Below are 12845 nucleotides of genomic sequence, written 5' to 3' on the forward strand. Positions count from 1 at the left end.
TGGGGACTATTAACTCCATTATCTAGAGCTGTGTTGTCCAACAGAAATATCATGTGAGCCACGTATGCAATTTTAACTTTTGTAGCAGTCACATATTTAAAAAAGTGAAAGGAACCAGTTGAAGTTGATTTTTAATAATATGTTTTATTAACCTAGTATATCTACAATAGCATTTCAAGAAGTAACTATCAAAAACAATTAATAATGAAATAATTTACAGTCTTAATTTAGACTAGTCTTTGACATCCAGTGTGTAGTTTGCACTTGGAGCACAGCTCAGTTTGGACCAGCCACATTTCAAGTGCTCAGCAGTTCCACATGTAACTGATGGTTACATATCAGGACTACATGATAAACTAAGGCTTTGGAAACACGAGGGCACTAAGGCTGTCACCAGTATACCAGCTCCAAGTAAATATAATATGCCTAGCTGCTGTTAACAGAGAAGGCAATGGCACCCCACTCCAGTACTCTTGCCTGGAAAATCCCATGGATGGAGGGCCTGGTGGGCTGTAGTCCATGGGGTCGCTAAGAGTTGGACATGACTGAGCGACTTCACTTTCACTTTGAAAACACAAGTAGGCTTACCCAGCTGGAACTTGAACTAAAGTTTCCCAGCTCCCTATCCTGGGGAAGGGGTAGATGAAGGAGGTGAAAGGAAGGGAAGGATCTCTGACCTGCCCATTGATTTCAGGCCAACTTTGATGAGGATGAAATGGATGACCCTGGGGATTCAGGTAAGAGATGGGCTTTCTCCCTTTTCCTCTTTCTGTCTCCCTCCCTTTCCCAACACCATGCTTCTTTCTTTCTCTCTTTTTAAGATTTATTTATTTATTTTTGGCTGTGCTGAGCCTTCGTTGCTGTGTGCAAGGCTTTCTCTAGTTTCTGGGGGCTCCTCTTTCTCGTGGAGCACGGGCTTCTCATCCTGGTGGCTTCTCTCGTGGAGCACGGGCTTCTCATCCTGGTGGCTTCTCTTGTGGAGCACGGGCTTCTCATCCTGGTGGCTCCTCTTGTGGAGCACGGGCTCTAGGCACATGGACTTCAGTAGTTGCAGTGTGGGGGCTCAGTAGTTGTGACTTGCAGGCTCTAGAGCGCAGGCTCAGTGGTTGTGGTGCACGGGCTTAGTTGCTCCACGGCACGTGGGATCTTCCCGGACTAGGGATCAGATCTGTGGCCCCTGCATCAGCAGGTGATTTTTAACCACTAGATCACCAGTGAAGCCCCACACCAGTTTCTAATGGGGCATTTCTGCTATTCCCAGATGGGATTCACCCCATTTCTGTGGATGGGGAAGCCCACAACCAGAGTGAGCCTGAAGTCAAAGGCCTTGTATCCCAGAAAAAAGCACTCACCACTCTCAAGGTAACTGGGTCTTGGGAGAGGGAATTTTGCTCCCATTCTGAGACATCAGGCTGTCACTGAGGCCCTTGCCTTTCAGATTTACAACACCTCCCTGGAGGAAGAGTTTAACCACTTTGAAGACTGGCTGAATGTGTTTCCCCTGTACCGTGGGCAGGGGCGTCAGGGTGGAGATGGAGAGGATGAAGTCTGGAAAGCTTGTGGGCAAGTTCAAGGTATGTTTGGGGGAGGAATGGGAGACCAGGGAGCACAGACAGGGATGCAGGAGGAAGTTTCTCTTAGTAGTGTTTTTTCTGCTCCCCACTCCCATCCCACCCAGGGCTCCTTCCTCATTTACCCAGAATCAGAGGCAGTGTCCTTCTCTGAGCCCCAGATCTCCCGGGGAATCCCACAGAACCGGCCCATCAAGCTCCTGGTTAGAGTATATGTTGTAAAGGTGAGCATCCGTTGACCCTGCACGCCTCTAAGTCGAACAAAGGTAATGTACACAAAACCTACAGACAGAAGGGATCGGAGTCCAGCTTTTTCACTTTTCAGGTGGGAAATCTTAGGCACAAAGTTAAGAGACTCCCCAAGGTTACACAACTTGCTCATGGCAGAACCTGAATTTACTGCTTAGATCTTCTGACTCCTTATTTGTAGTTCTAGTCTCATATTAAAAGAATGGGGAGAGTAATTCCAGGAAGAGCACAACCCATAAAGCTTCGTGATGGCCTCCCACCAAAGCCTTTGTACAGGTCTTCCCATTGTTGCAGGATTTTTTTTTACTTAAAAAAAAAAATCAATCATTGAATGAATTAACTACTTTTGGCTGCCCTGGGTCTTCATTGCTATGCGAGGGCTTTCTCTAGTTGCGGTGAACAGGGGCTACTCTTCGTTGCAGCGCACAGGCTTCTCACTGCGGTGGCTTTTCTTGTTACGGAGCACGGGCTTCGGTAGTCACAGCACGTGGGCTTAGGTGCTCCGTGGCATGTGGGATCTTCTCGGACCAGGGATTGAACTTGTGTCCCCTGGATTGGCAAGTGGATTCTTAACCATTGGACCGTCAGGGTTTTCACTCAGCAGGGCCCTGAAGTTTCCTTAAAGGCATCTCAGAGAATGAAGGGAGTGAGGGGGTTTCTACACATTTACTCCCAGCACAGAACAGATGCTGTACTTTTATCTAGTTTAAATATAGGGATTCTAAGGTGTAATTTAAAGAAACATTCTGTGGTGCTCTTCTGCCATAATCTAAGCATCCTAGTGCATACACTAGATAATGTGAATTACTTGGCTGTTTTTCCTTTAATGTTTCATAGGCAGGGACAATACAGTATGTTCTGTATCTAATTATAATGGCTTATTTTCTGTGAACAGTTTTCTTTTTGTTTTTTGTTGTCTCTAGCCCTGAATACAAGCTGTAAAGAGGAACAGCTTTGCATCACCTATGAACTGTGTAACTTTGGGCACAAAGCTTTGCTTTTTTAAAAAAGCATTTTTATTTTGGTTTTTTTTTTGGGCTTAGCTGGGTCTTCATTGCAGCGTGCAGGCTTCTCTAGTCATGGTGCAAGGGTGACATGTAGGATCTAGTTCCCTGACCAGGGATCAAATCTGGACCTCCTACACTGGGAGTGCAGAGTCAGCTCCTGGACCACCAGGGAAGTCCCACTATGCTTTGTTCTGGGACTCAGTATCCTTATCTGTCTACAGGGAGGTAAGATATGCTGTCTTCAGAGCAATTGGAAAATCAAATGAGATGATGCATCAGTAACTTGGTCTAGTTTGTTAGACTACTAGTAGACTAGACATACTAGTTTGGTAATTATCCTTATTTAATAGGTGTTTTGGTACCTGTGGAAAAGTCCAGACTCCCTTGGCCCACTCCCCTCTTCCTTCTGCTCCCACTTCCCGTATCTCAGTCCCAACAGTACATTCATCCTAGACAATAGGAAAGAAGGTCCTTTCCCTTCTATTTATTTATTTATTTATTGTTTTTCAAATTTTGGCTACACTGGGTATTCATTGCAGTGCTTGGGCTTAGTTGCCCCACGGCCTGTGGGTCTTAGTTCCCTGACCAGGGATTGAACCCCACATAGCAAGGTAGATTGTTAACCACTGCAGCACCAGGGAAGTACCTCCCTTCTATTTATATCATAAAACACCTGTTTCCTAAAGTCTCTGGAGACCTTGCAGTCATCTGGACCTTCTGCTTCTAACAGTATTGCAGCATAGATGGTCTGAAATAATTTCCTGATATAATACATCTAGAAATACTAGATAAGCAGTCTTTTATACAAATGCTAAACTCATAAGAAGGGGAATTCTCAATGGCCAAATGAGGAAATGGCAGGAATCCCTGAACAAGCCCTGAAGTCAGATTCTCTTGAGAAGATTTCTCCATATCTGGACCCCAAGCCTTAGGTTCTAATACCGAACATCCTATACAAGGTGGGAGACACAACTAAGAAACTTGCCTAAAGCAGGACCCAGGAAGGGCTCTACTGTCAGCGAAAGGTAGTCAAGAGGAAGCCCACCCACTGGAAAAGGAGCCTGTAAGGTAAATGGTCTGTGTTAGCCTCTGTTCCAACTGGGTGAAACACAAAAAATACTTTTCCTGAGGATTTAGTATTAGAGTTTTGCCCTCACATTGATTTAGGACTTGAATTTTTTTTTTAATGTATTTCTTTACTTGGCTGCGTCAGATCTCAGTTTCAGCATTCGGGATCTATGTTGTGTCATGGGGCATCTTCGTGTTGTGATACAGACTCTAGTTGTGGTGCACGGGCTCAGTAGCTGCAGCTCACCGGCTGAGTTGCTCTGCAGCGTGTGGGATCTTAGTTCCCCAATCAGGGATCCAATCCATGTCCCCTACGTTGCAAGGTGAATTCTTAACCACAGGACCACCAAGGAAATCCCTAAGACTTGAGATTTTATTGTCTGCATAATCCAGAAAACTCAAAGCTGAGAAATCGGCTTAAAGTGGTTCCAAATCAGGCTTTACAGACTCCAGAGATTTAGACAACCAAATTTGGGTTCACAATCCCAAATGACAATCTATATAAGAAAACAATCATCAGGAAAAATTGTGAGAAAGAAATAACACAAAGAAGAATTAGATCTCTAAAGGCTTTGGATGTTAGAGTTTTCAAATATTAAAATACAAAACAGCTGTTTAAAATGATTTCACAGGCAGAGAACAAAAGGCTATAGAAATTGACTGGGGCAGGACTTCCCTGGTGGACTAGTGGCTAAGACTCTGCTCTTCCAATGCAGAGGGCCCGGGTTTGATCTCTGATCAGGGATCTAGATCCCACAGGCTGCAATTAAGACCCAGTGCAGCCTGGTGAACTATGGACAGAGGTTCGTGACATTGTACAGGAGGCAGGGATCAAGACCATCCCCAAGGAAAAGAAATGCAAAAAAGCAAAATGGCTGTCTGAGGAGGTCTTACAAATAGCTGTGAAAAGAAGTGAAAAGCAAAGGAGAAAAGGAAAGATATAAGCATCTGAATGGAGAGTTCCAAAGTATAGCAAGGAGAAATAAGAAAGCCTTCTTCAGTGATCAATGCAAAGAAATAGAGGAAAACAACAGAAGGGGAAAGACTAGACATCTCTTCAAGAAAATCAGAGATACCAAGGGAACATTTCATGCAAAGATGGGCTCGATAAAGGACACAAATGGTATAGACCTAACAGAAGCAGAAGATACTAAGAAAAGGTGGCAAGAATACACAGAAGAACTGTACAAAAAAGATCTTCACAACCAAGATAATCATGATGGTGTGATCACGGACCTAGAGCCAGACATCCTGGAATGTGAAGTCAAGTGGGCCTTAGAAAGCATCACTACAAACAAAGCTAGTGGAGGTGATGGAATTCCAGTTGAGGTATTTCAAATCCTGGAAGATGATGCTGTGAAAGTGCTGCACTCAATATGTCAGTAAATTTGGAAAACTCAGCAGTGGCCACAGGACTGGAAAAGGTCAGTTTTCATTCCCATCCCAAAGAAAGGCAATGCCAAAGAATGCTCAAACTACCGCACAATTGCATTCATCTCACACACTAGTAAAGTAATGCTCAAAATTCTCCGAGCCAGGCTTCAGCAATACGTGAACCATGAACTTCCAAATGTTCAAGCTGGTTTTAGAAAAGGTAGAGGAACCAGAGATCAAATTGTCAACATCTGCTGGATCATCAAAAAAGCAAGAGAGTTCCAGAAAAACATCCATTTCTGCTTTATTGACTATGCCATAGCCTTTGACTGTGTGGATCACAATAAACTGTGGAAAATTCTGAAAGAGATGGGAATACCAGACCACTTGACCTGCCTCTTGAGAAACCTATATGCAGGTCAGGAAGCAACAGTTAGAAATGGACATGGAACAACAGACTGGTTCCAAATAGGAAAAGGAGTACGTTAAGGCTGTGTATTGTCACCCTGTTTATTTAACTTATATACAGAGTACATCATGAGAAACGTTGGGCTGGAAGAAGCACAAGCTGGAATCAAGATTTCTGGGAGAAATATCAATAACCTCAGATATGCAGATGATACCACCCTTATGGCAGAAAGTGAAGAGGAACTAAAAAGCCTCTTGATGAAAGTTAAAGAGGAGTGAAAAAGTTGGCTTAAAGCTCAACATTCAGAAAATGAAGATCATGGCATCTGGTCCCATCACTTCATGGGAAATAGACGGGGAAACAGTGGAAACAGTGTCAGACGTTATTTTTGGGGGCTCCAAAATCACTGCAGATGGTGATTGCAGCCATGAAATTAAAAGACACTTACTCCTTGGAAGGAAAGTTATGACCAACCTAGATAGCATATTCAAAAGCAGAGACATTATTTTGTCAGCAAAGGTCCATCTAGTCAAGGCTATGGTTTTTCCAGCAGTCATGTATGGATGTGAGAGTTCGACTATAAAGAAAGCTGAGCACCGAAGAATTGATGCTTTTGAAGTGTGGTGTTGGAGAAGACTCTTGAGAGTCCCTTTGACTGCAAGGAGATCCAACCAGTCCATCCTAAAGGAGATCAGTCCTGGGTGTTCATTGGAAGGACTGATGTTGAAGCTGAAACTCCAATACTTTGGCCACCTCATGCGAAGAGTTGACTCATTTGAAAAGACCCTGATGCTGGGAGGGATTGGGGGCAGGAGGAGAAGGGGACGACAGAGGATGAGATGGCTGGATGGCATCACTGACTTGATGGATGTGAGTCTGAGTGAACTCCGGGAGTTGGTGATGGACAGGGAGGCCTGGCGTGCTGCGATTCATGGGGTCTCAAAGAGTCGGACATGACAGCAACTGAACTGAACTGCAGCCAAATAAATAAATAATATTTTAAAAAATTTGCTGGGCAGTTTTGAAATAAGGGCTTCCCTGGTGGCTCAGCTGGTAAAGAATCCACCTGCAATGCAGGAGACCTGGGTTCGATCGCTGGGTTGGGAAGATCCCGTGAAGAAGGAAATGATTTCTCACTCCAGTATTTTGGCCTGGAGAATTCCATGGACCACAGTCCATGGAGTCGCAAAGAGTCAAACATGACTGAGAGACTTCCACTTTCACTTTTCACTTTCCCTTTGAAAATAATAAAATTTCTAAAGCTGGAGTCCCATTAAAAATCAAATGTCATTTTTTGTTTTATTTTTTAAATTTATTATTTATTTTGGCTGTGCTGGGTCTTCTTTACAATGTGTTGTACTTTGCAACATGTGAGCTTAGTTGCAGTATGTGGGATCTTAGTTCTCCAACCAGGGATTAATCTTGGGCCCCCTGCATTTGGAGCGCAGAATCTTATCCACTGGACCACCAGGGAAATCCCCAAATCAAATCTTATTAAATGCACATACATAGCAGAATGGGTGAATAAACTATGGTAAGTCCACACACCAGTGTACCATGCAGCTGTAAAAAAGAATGAAGAAGATCTTGAACTGAGATGGAGTGATTTCCAAGACACGGTATAAAGTGAAAAAAGCAGAATACAAAGAATACCTACAGGGTGCTGCTCTCCATGTAAGAAAGAAAAAGATCCAAGGAATTTACATAGTTTTTCCTCTGTGCACCAGAAATACCAGAAGAATAAACTAGAAACTAAAGGGGCTGGTTTACCTAAAGAGTGTGGATGGTTGAAAGTGGAAAGAAAGTGAGAATGCAATTCAAATGGTGTGGTGTGTACTATAAGCCAGGCACAAGGCTAAGGGTTGCTACCCTGGAATTAAAAAGCTAATTCTAAAATTTCCATGGAAGAACAAAGTACCAAGAGTAGTCAAGACAATTTTGAAGGACAATGTAGGAAGACAAGAATTCTTATAAGCTATGGTAATTAAGGCAGTGTGGTTTTGGCATGGGAACAGATGATTAGGCCAATGGGACAGGGTAGAAGTTAAAAAAAAAAAACAGACACAGATGGGAATTCCCTGGTGGTCCAGTGGTTAGGACTCCATGCTTCCACTGCTGGGAGTCCAGGTTTGATCCCTGGTCGGGGAACTAAGATCCTGCAAGCTGTTCATCTGACCAAAAGGGGAAAAAAAAAAAAAAACAGACATAGAAATTTACACCAGAGTTGGCACTGCAGATCATTTGGGGGGAAAATGAGACTGTTCTGTAAGTGGTCCCATGAAGATGGATTATTTGTGTGGAAAAAATAGAATGAAATGAAATTCCTAACTTGTAGCATCCACAAAAAAATCCAGCCAAATCTGATATTTGATTGTGAAAAGCGAAACTATAAGGAAATATTAAGATATCTGTATGATCTTGGGTGGGGGGAAGTTTTCCTAAATTAGGAAAAAAATAATACATGTTGACTCCATTCAGACTAAACCTCTAGGCATCCGTAAACATGTTCGATTAAATGACAGCCTAAACACAGGCTGGGTCAGATATTTACCCTATGAATAATCAATAAAGGGCTAGTGTCTGCAATATACTTAAGTAACTCCTGCAAATCTGTAAGAAGACCAAAAAGAAAAATTGAGAAAAAAATATGAAAAGGGAATTAACTGAAGAAGAAATTCCAATGATCAATAAACATATTAACAAGTCTTACAACTTAGGACTCCCCTGGCGGTCCAGTGGTTAAAACTCTGTGCTACCAATGCGGGGGTGGCGGGTACGGGGTGGGAGGTGGTGAGGGTTCGATTGATCCCACAGGCTGCCCAGGAACTAAGATCCCACAAAGAAATAAAAGAACAACAACAAAACCTGCACCTTAACTGTAATCTGACAGGCAAATAATTGAAACCATCAGAAATTTCCCTCCCTTTGATTGGCAAGATTAGACCGGGGAGGGGCAGCTGTAGATCTCTACCGCAGTGCTGGTAGAAGGAGGCATTAGTTCTCTTTGCTGCTGCAACCAGTTACCACATACTTACCATCTATCATCTTACTGTTCGGAAGAGCAGAAATCCAAAACAGGTTGCACTGGGTTGAAATCAAGGTGTTGGCCCAACTGCTTTCCTTCTACAGGCTCTTGCAAACAATCATTTACTTGTCTTCTTGACCTTCTACAGGCAGCCTGTGTATCTTGGCTCATGACCTCTTCCTCCATCTTCAAAATCAGCAGTGTAGCACCTTCAAATCTCTCTCCCTGACTCTCTCATCTCCCTCTTTCACTTATAAAAACCTTTGTGATTATATTGGACTCACCTGGATAATCTAGGCTACTTCCTTCATCTTGTGATCTTTAATCGCATCTGCAAAGTCTCTTTTACTATGTAACGTAAGATATTCATAGGTTCAGGGATACTTGGATATCTTGTGGGGTGATTTATTCTGCCTGCCACCGAATGTAAATTGTTATAACAACTTTGGAGAACAGTTTGTAGTAAGATGTACAATATGTTGTCAAATGGAAGATTCTCATAGCCAATACCCAGTAATTATGCTTCTAGATAAAATCTTAGAAAAATTTTCATATAATGTGTCTAAGAAAGCATATATGTTCATTCTAGTATTATTTGTAATAATAAAAAATTTAGAAATAACCTATGCTATGCTATGCTATGCTAAGTCACTTCAGTTGTGTCCAACTCTGTGCGACCCCATAGACGGCATCCCACCAGGCTCCTCCGTCCCTGGGATTCTCCAGGCAAGAACAATGCAGTGAGTTGCCATTTCCTTCTCCAGTTCAGGAAAGTGAAAAGTGAAAGTGAAGTTGCTCAGTCGTGTCTGACTCTTCACGACCCCATGGACTGTAGCCTACCAGGCTCCTCCGTCCATGGGATTTTCCAGGCAAGAGTACTGGAGTGGGTTGCCATTGCCTTCTCCTAAAGTGTTCCTAAATAGGAGAGAGAGTGTGTGTGTATCAGTCATATAACAAATACTACAGTTAAACTGAACGAACTACAGTAACATGTGTCAATAAGGATACATCTCCCAACAGAAATTTGGATGAAGTAAGCAAGTTTCATGATTTCCAGTTTGTGGAAGGTGGCACCAATGGGGCATTTCCCCTTCTTTTTCCTGAAAATCACCCCCAAACAAGAACAATTAACAAAAAATCTGAGTTCCAGTTATGCTGAAATCAGAGCCTTAAAACTGCAACCACCAGGGCAGCTGAAGAGCCTCCAAGAGCTGTGCAGATAGAGTCATGTGCATGAAGGAAGGGAGAGAGGACATCACTCATCAGAGCTCAAGGTCAGCAGAGTCTGTGTCTCAAGAGGGAAGAGCACACCCTGAGGATTAAAGCTAGCATCACTCACCAAAAGCTAAAAATGCTGGATCAAATTTTAAAGACATCTTAAAATTTTTTTTTAAAAATTCATTGAATCATAGCTGATTTACAATGTTGTGTTAATTTCTGATGTAAAGCAAAGTGATTCAGTTATACATATATATACATATATATATATATATATATATATATATTCCTTTTCATGTGTCCATTATGGTTTATCACAGGATATTTAATACAGTTCCCTGTGCTACACAGTAGGACCTTGTTTATCCATCCTACATATAATAGTTTGCATCTGCTAATCCCCAACTCCCAACCCATCCCTTCCCCACCTGCTCCCCCTTGGCAACCACAGTCTGTTCTCTATGTCTGTGAGTCTGTTTCTGTTTCATAAATAAGTTTGTTTGTGTCATCTTTTAGATTCCACATATAAGTGATATCATATGGTATTTGTCTTTCTCTTTCTGACTTACTTCACTTAATATGGCAATCTCTAGCTCTATCCATGTTGCTGCAAATAGCAGTATTTCATTATGTTTTTATGCTGAATCGTATTCCATTGTGTGTGTATATATATGATATATATATGTGTATATCATATCTTCTTTATCCATTCATCTGTCAATGGAAATTTAGGTTGTTTCCATGTCTTGATTATTGTGAATAGCGCTGCTATGAACACACGAGTGAATATATCTTTTTTGTTGTTGTTATATTTTCTCTATTTCTTTTTGGCCATGCCAAGAGGCATGCAGGATCTTAATTCCTTGACCACGGATCAAACCTTTGCTCCCTGTAGTGGAAGCAAAGAGTCCCAACCACTGGACTGCAGGGAATTCCCTGTATCTTTTTGAAGTGCAGTTTTTTTCTGGGTATACGCCCAGGAGTGGGATTGCTGGATCATATCGCAACTCTATTTTCAGTTTTTTGAGAAACTTTCAGACTTCAAAAACATCTTTTAAATGCAATGCTGAGCTTCCAAGAAAGTACGAGATTTTTAGAGTAGAAAAAAACCCAAAGTAAAAGCAGGAACTGCTTTAAAATGCACCCACGGTTTTGTTATTATCCATGTACGGTGAAGCTGACAGATCAGATGGCTGCCATTGAAAAGATTGTTGTTTGTTTCAGTTTTCTAGAGGTGGGGCAGGCTGTGCCTTGCAGGGTTACCCAGGAAACATGAGGCCAGTCCGAAGGCAGAAGGAACAAGGGAAGTGTGAGGGCCAGAGCCTTTGTTGTGCGTGTTTTTTTTTGTTTTTGTTTTTGATGGAAAGACGGGGCAAGGCAGCATAAGCAGGTTTATGACTGGCTAGTTTGAATAATTCCTATAGGCTTTAGGGTACAGGAGTTGTCTCGCTGTCTCTAGCTGTCTGAACCTGGCCGTCGGGATGATAAAAGCAGAGGAATATTACTTTCTGGAGTAGAAAGGCCAGATAGAGGAGGTGGTTGGATGTTGTATGGGGTCTGGATTAGTTGGTTTGTATATGAAAAGTATTCTGGCAAATATGTTGCTTGCTAACTCTGGGAATTAGTAGCCTTGGCAGGGGCAGTCTCTCCAGCGTCAGTACAGCCCCAGATACCAGAGCATCAAGAATACAGAAAATCAGACTGGTGGTCCAGTGGTTAAGAATCTGTCTGCCAGTGCAGGGGACACAGGGTTCGATCCCTGATCCAGGAAGATTCCACATGCCTTGGGGCAACTGAGCCCTCCACCACAACTCCTGAGCTCCAGAGCTGGGGAGCCATAACAAGAGAAGCCACCACAATGAGAAGCCCACGAATCACAATAAAGAGTAGCCCCTGCACAGCCAAAAACAAATAAAAGAATACAGAAAACATGGAAGTGTAGCTAATACAGGAACTAAGAGAAAAGGAGCGGTAAAGCAGGCTTTCACCCCACACTCACTGCTAACTGGAGAGACCTCCTCTTCCTCATGCCAGGCAGTGAGGACGGAAGATGAAATCCCAGGGCCACCTGGAGCCCCCCCACCTACACCTTCAGCATAAGGATGAACGAAGATAGAAACTTGCAAGTCAGAAGGAGACACCAAGGCAGCTTGCCTGCCTTAACCCTGGCATTGGTTAGAGGGGAAAAGTCTCCCTAAGCATCCACGACCACACGCTGCCTTCGCACCTCTGGTGTGATCCCCACAACCTCAGTTAGAAGATTTCATTCATCATTTACCTGCTTCTTGTTTTTGGTTGCTATGGGCCTCTGTTGTTGCGAGAGGTCTTTCTCTAGTTGAGGCGCACAGGCTCCTCATTCTGGTGGCTTCTATTGTGGAGCGTGGGATCTAGGGCAAGGGCTTCAGTAGTTGCAGCACTCAGGCTCAGTAGTTGCAGCGTGTGGGCTCCAGGGCTCCAGGGCTTGGAGGATTTAATTTAAAGTGGCTGCAGGTTGGTAGTTTGCCTAGGGAACTGGCAGAGTGAAAACAAACCCTCTTTGGCAGAGAACACCCACAACAAGCCCTCAGCATGAGTCATACCAAATATGAGTCAGGATTAAAAAGTACCCAAAGAAAAAGACCATCAGGAGTAAGAATTAGCAAAAATAACAGATTCAGACCCCAAGGCCGTTGATATTGGAATGACTAGATAGAGAATGTGAAATGTTTAAAGAAATAGAATGAAATTAAAATGAGCAAGGAACAAGAGACCATTACAAATAAACAGCAAGTTTGAAGGACCAGTTAGAATGTTTAGAAATTAAAAATGTAATATTGAAAATTACAAACTCAATGATGGAGCAAAAGATTTGAAGTCATTTCACAAAAGCAAATATATATATATATGTGTTTCCCTGCTGATGAAGCACGTTGAGCTTTTTTTTT

The 12845-nt window shown here is 42.7% G+C and overlaps 1 protein-coding gene across 1 annotated transcript in view; it reads left to right on the forward strand.

Annotated features, from left to right (window-relative positions):
- The window catches only part of LOC113902692 (fer-1-like protein 4), a 46525-nt gene that overhangs the window by 23875 nt on the left and 9805 nt on the right, over positions 1-12845 (forward strand). Inside the window, 5 exon segments of the mRNA XM_027558095.1 lie at positions 695-737; positions 1262-1362; positions 1439-1545; positions 1547-1574; positions 1679-1795. Of these exon segments, the coding sequence (XP_027413896.1) occupies positions 695-737; positions 1262-1362; positions 1439-1545; positions 1547-1574; positions 1679-1795 (396 nt within the window).

The sequence above is a fragment of the Bos indicus x Bos taurus genome, chromosome 13 (assembly GCF_003369695.1).
Source record: "Bos indicus x Bos taurus breed Angus x Brahman F1 hybrid chromosome 13, Bos_hybrid_MaternalHap_v2.0, whole genome shotgun sequence".
NCBI lineage: Eukaryota > Metazoa > Chordata > Mammalia > Artiodactyla > Bovidae > Bos > Bos indicus x Bos taurus.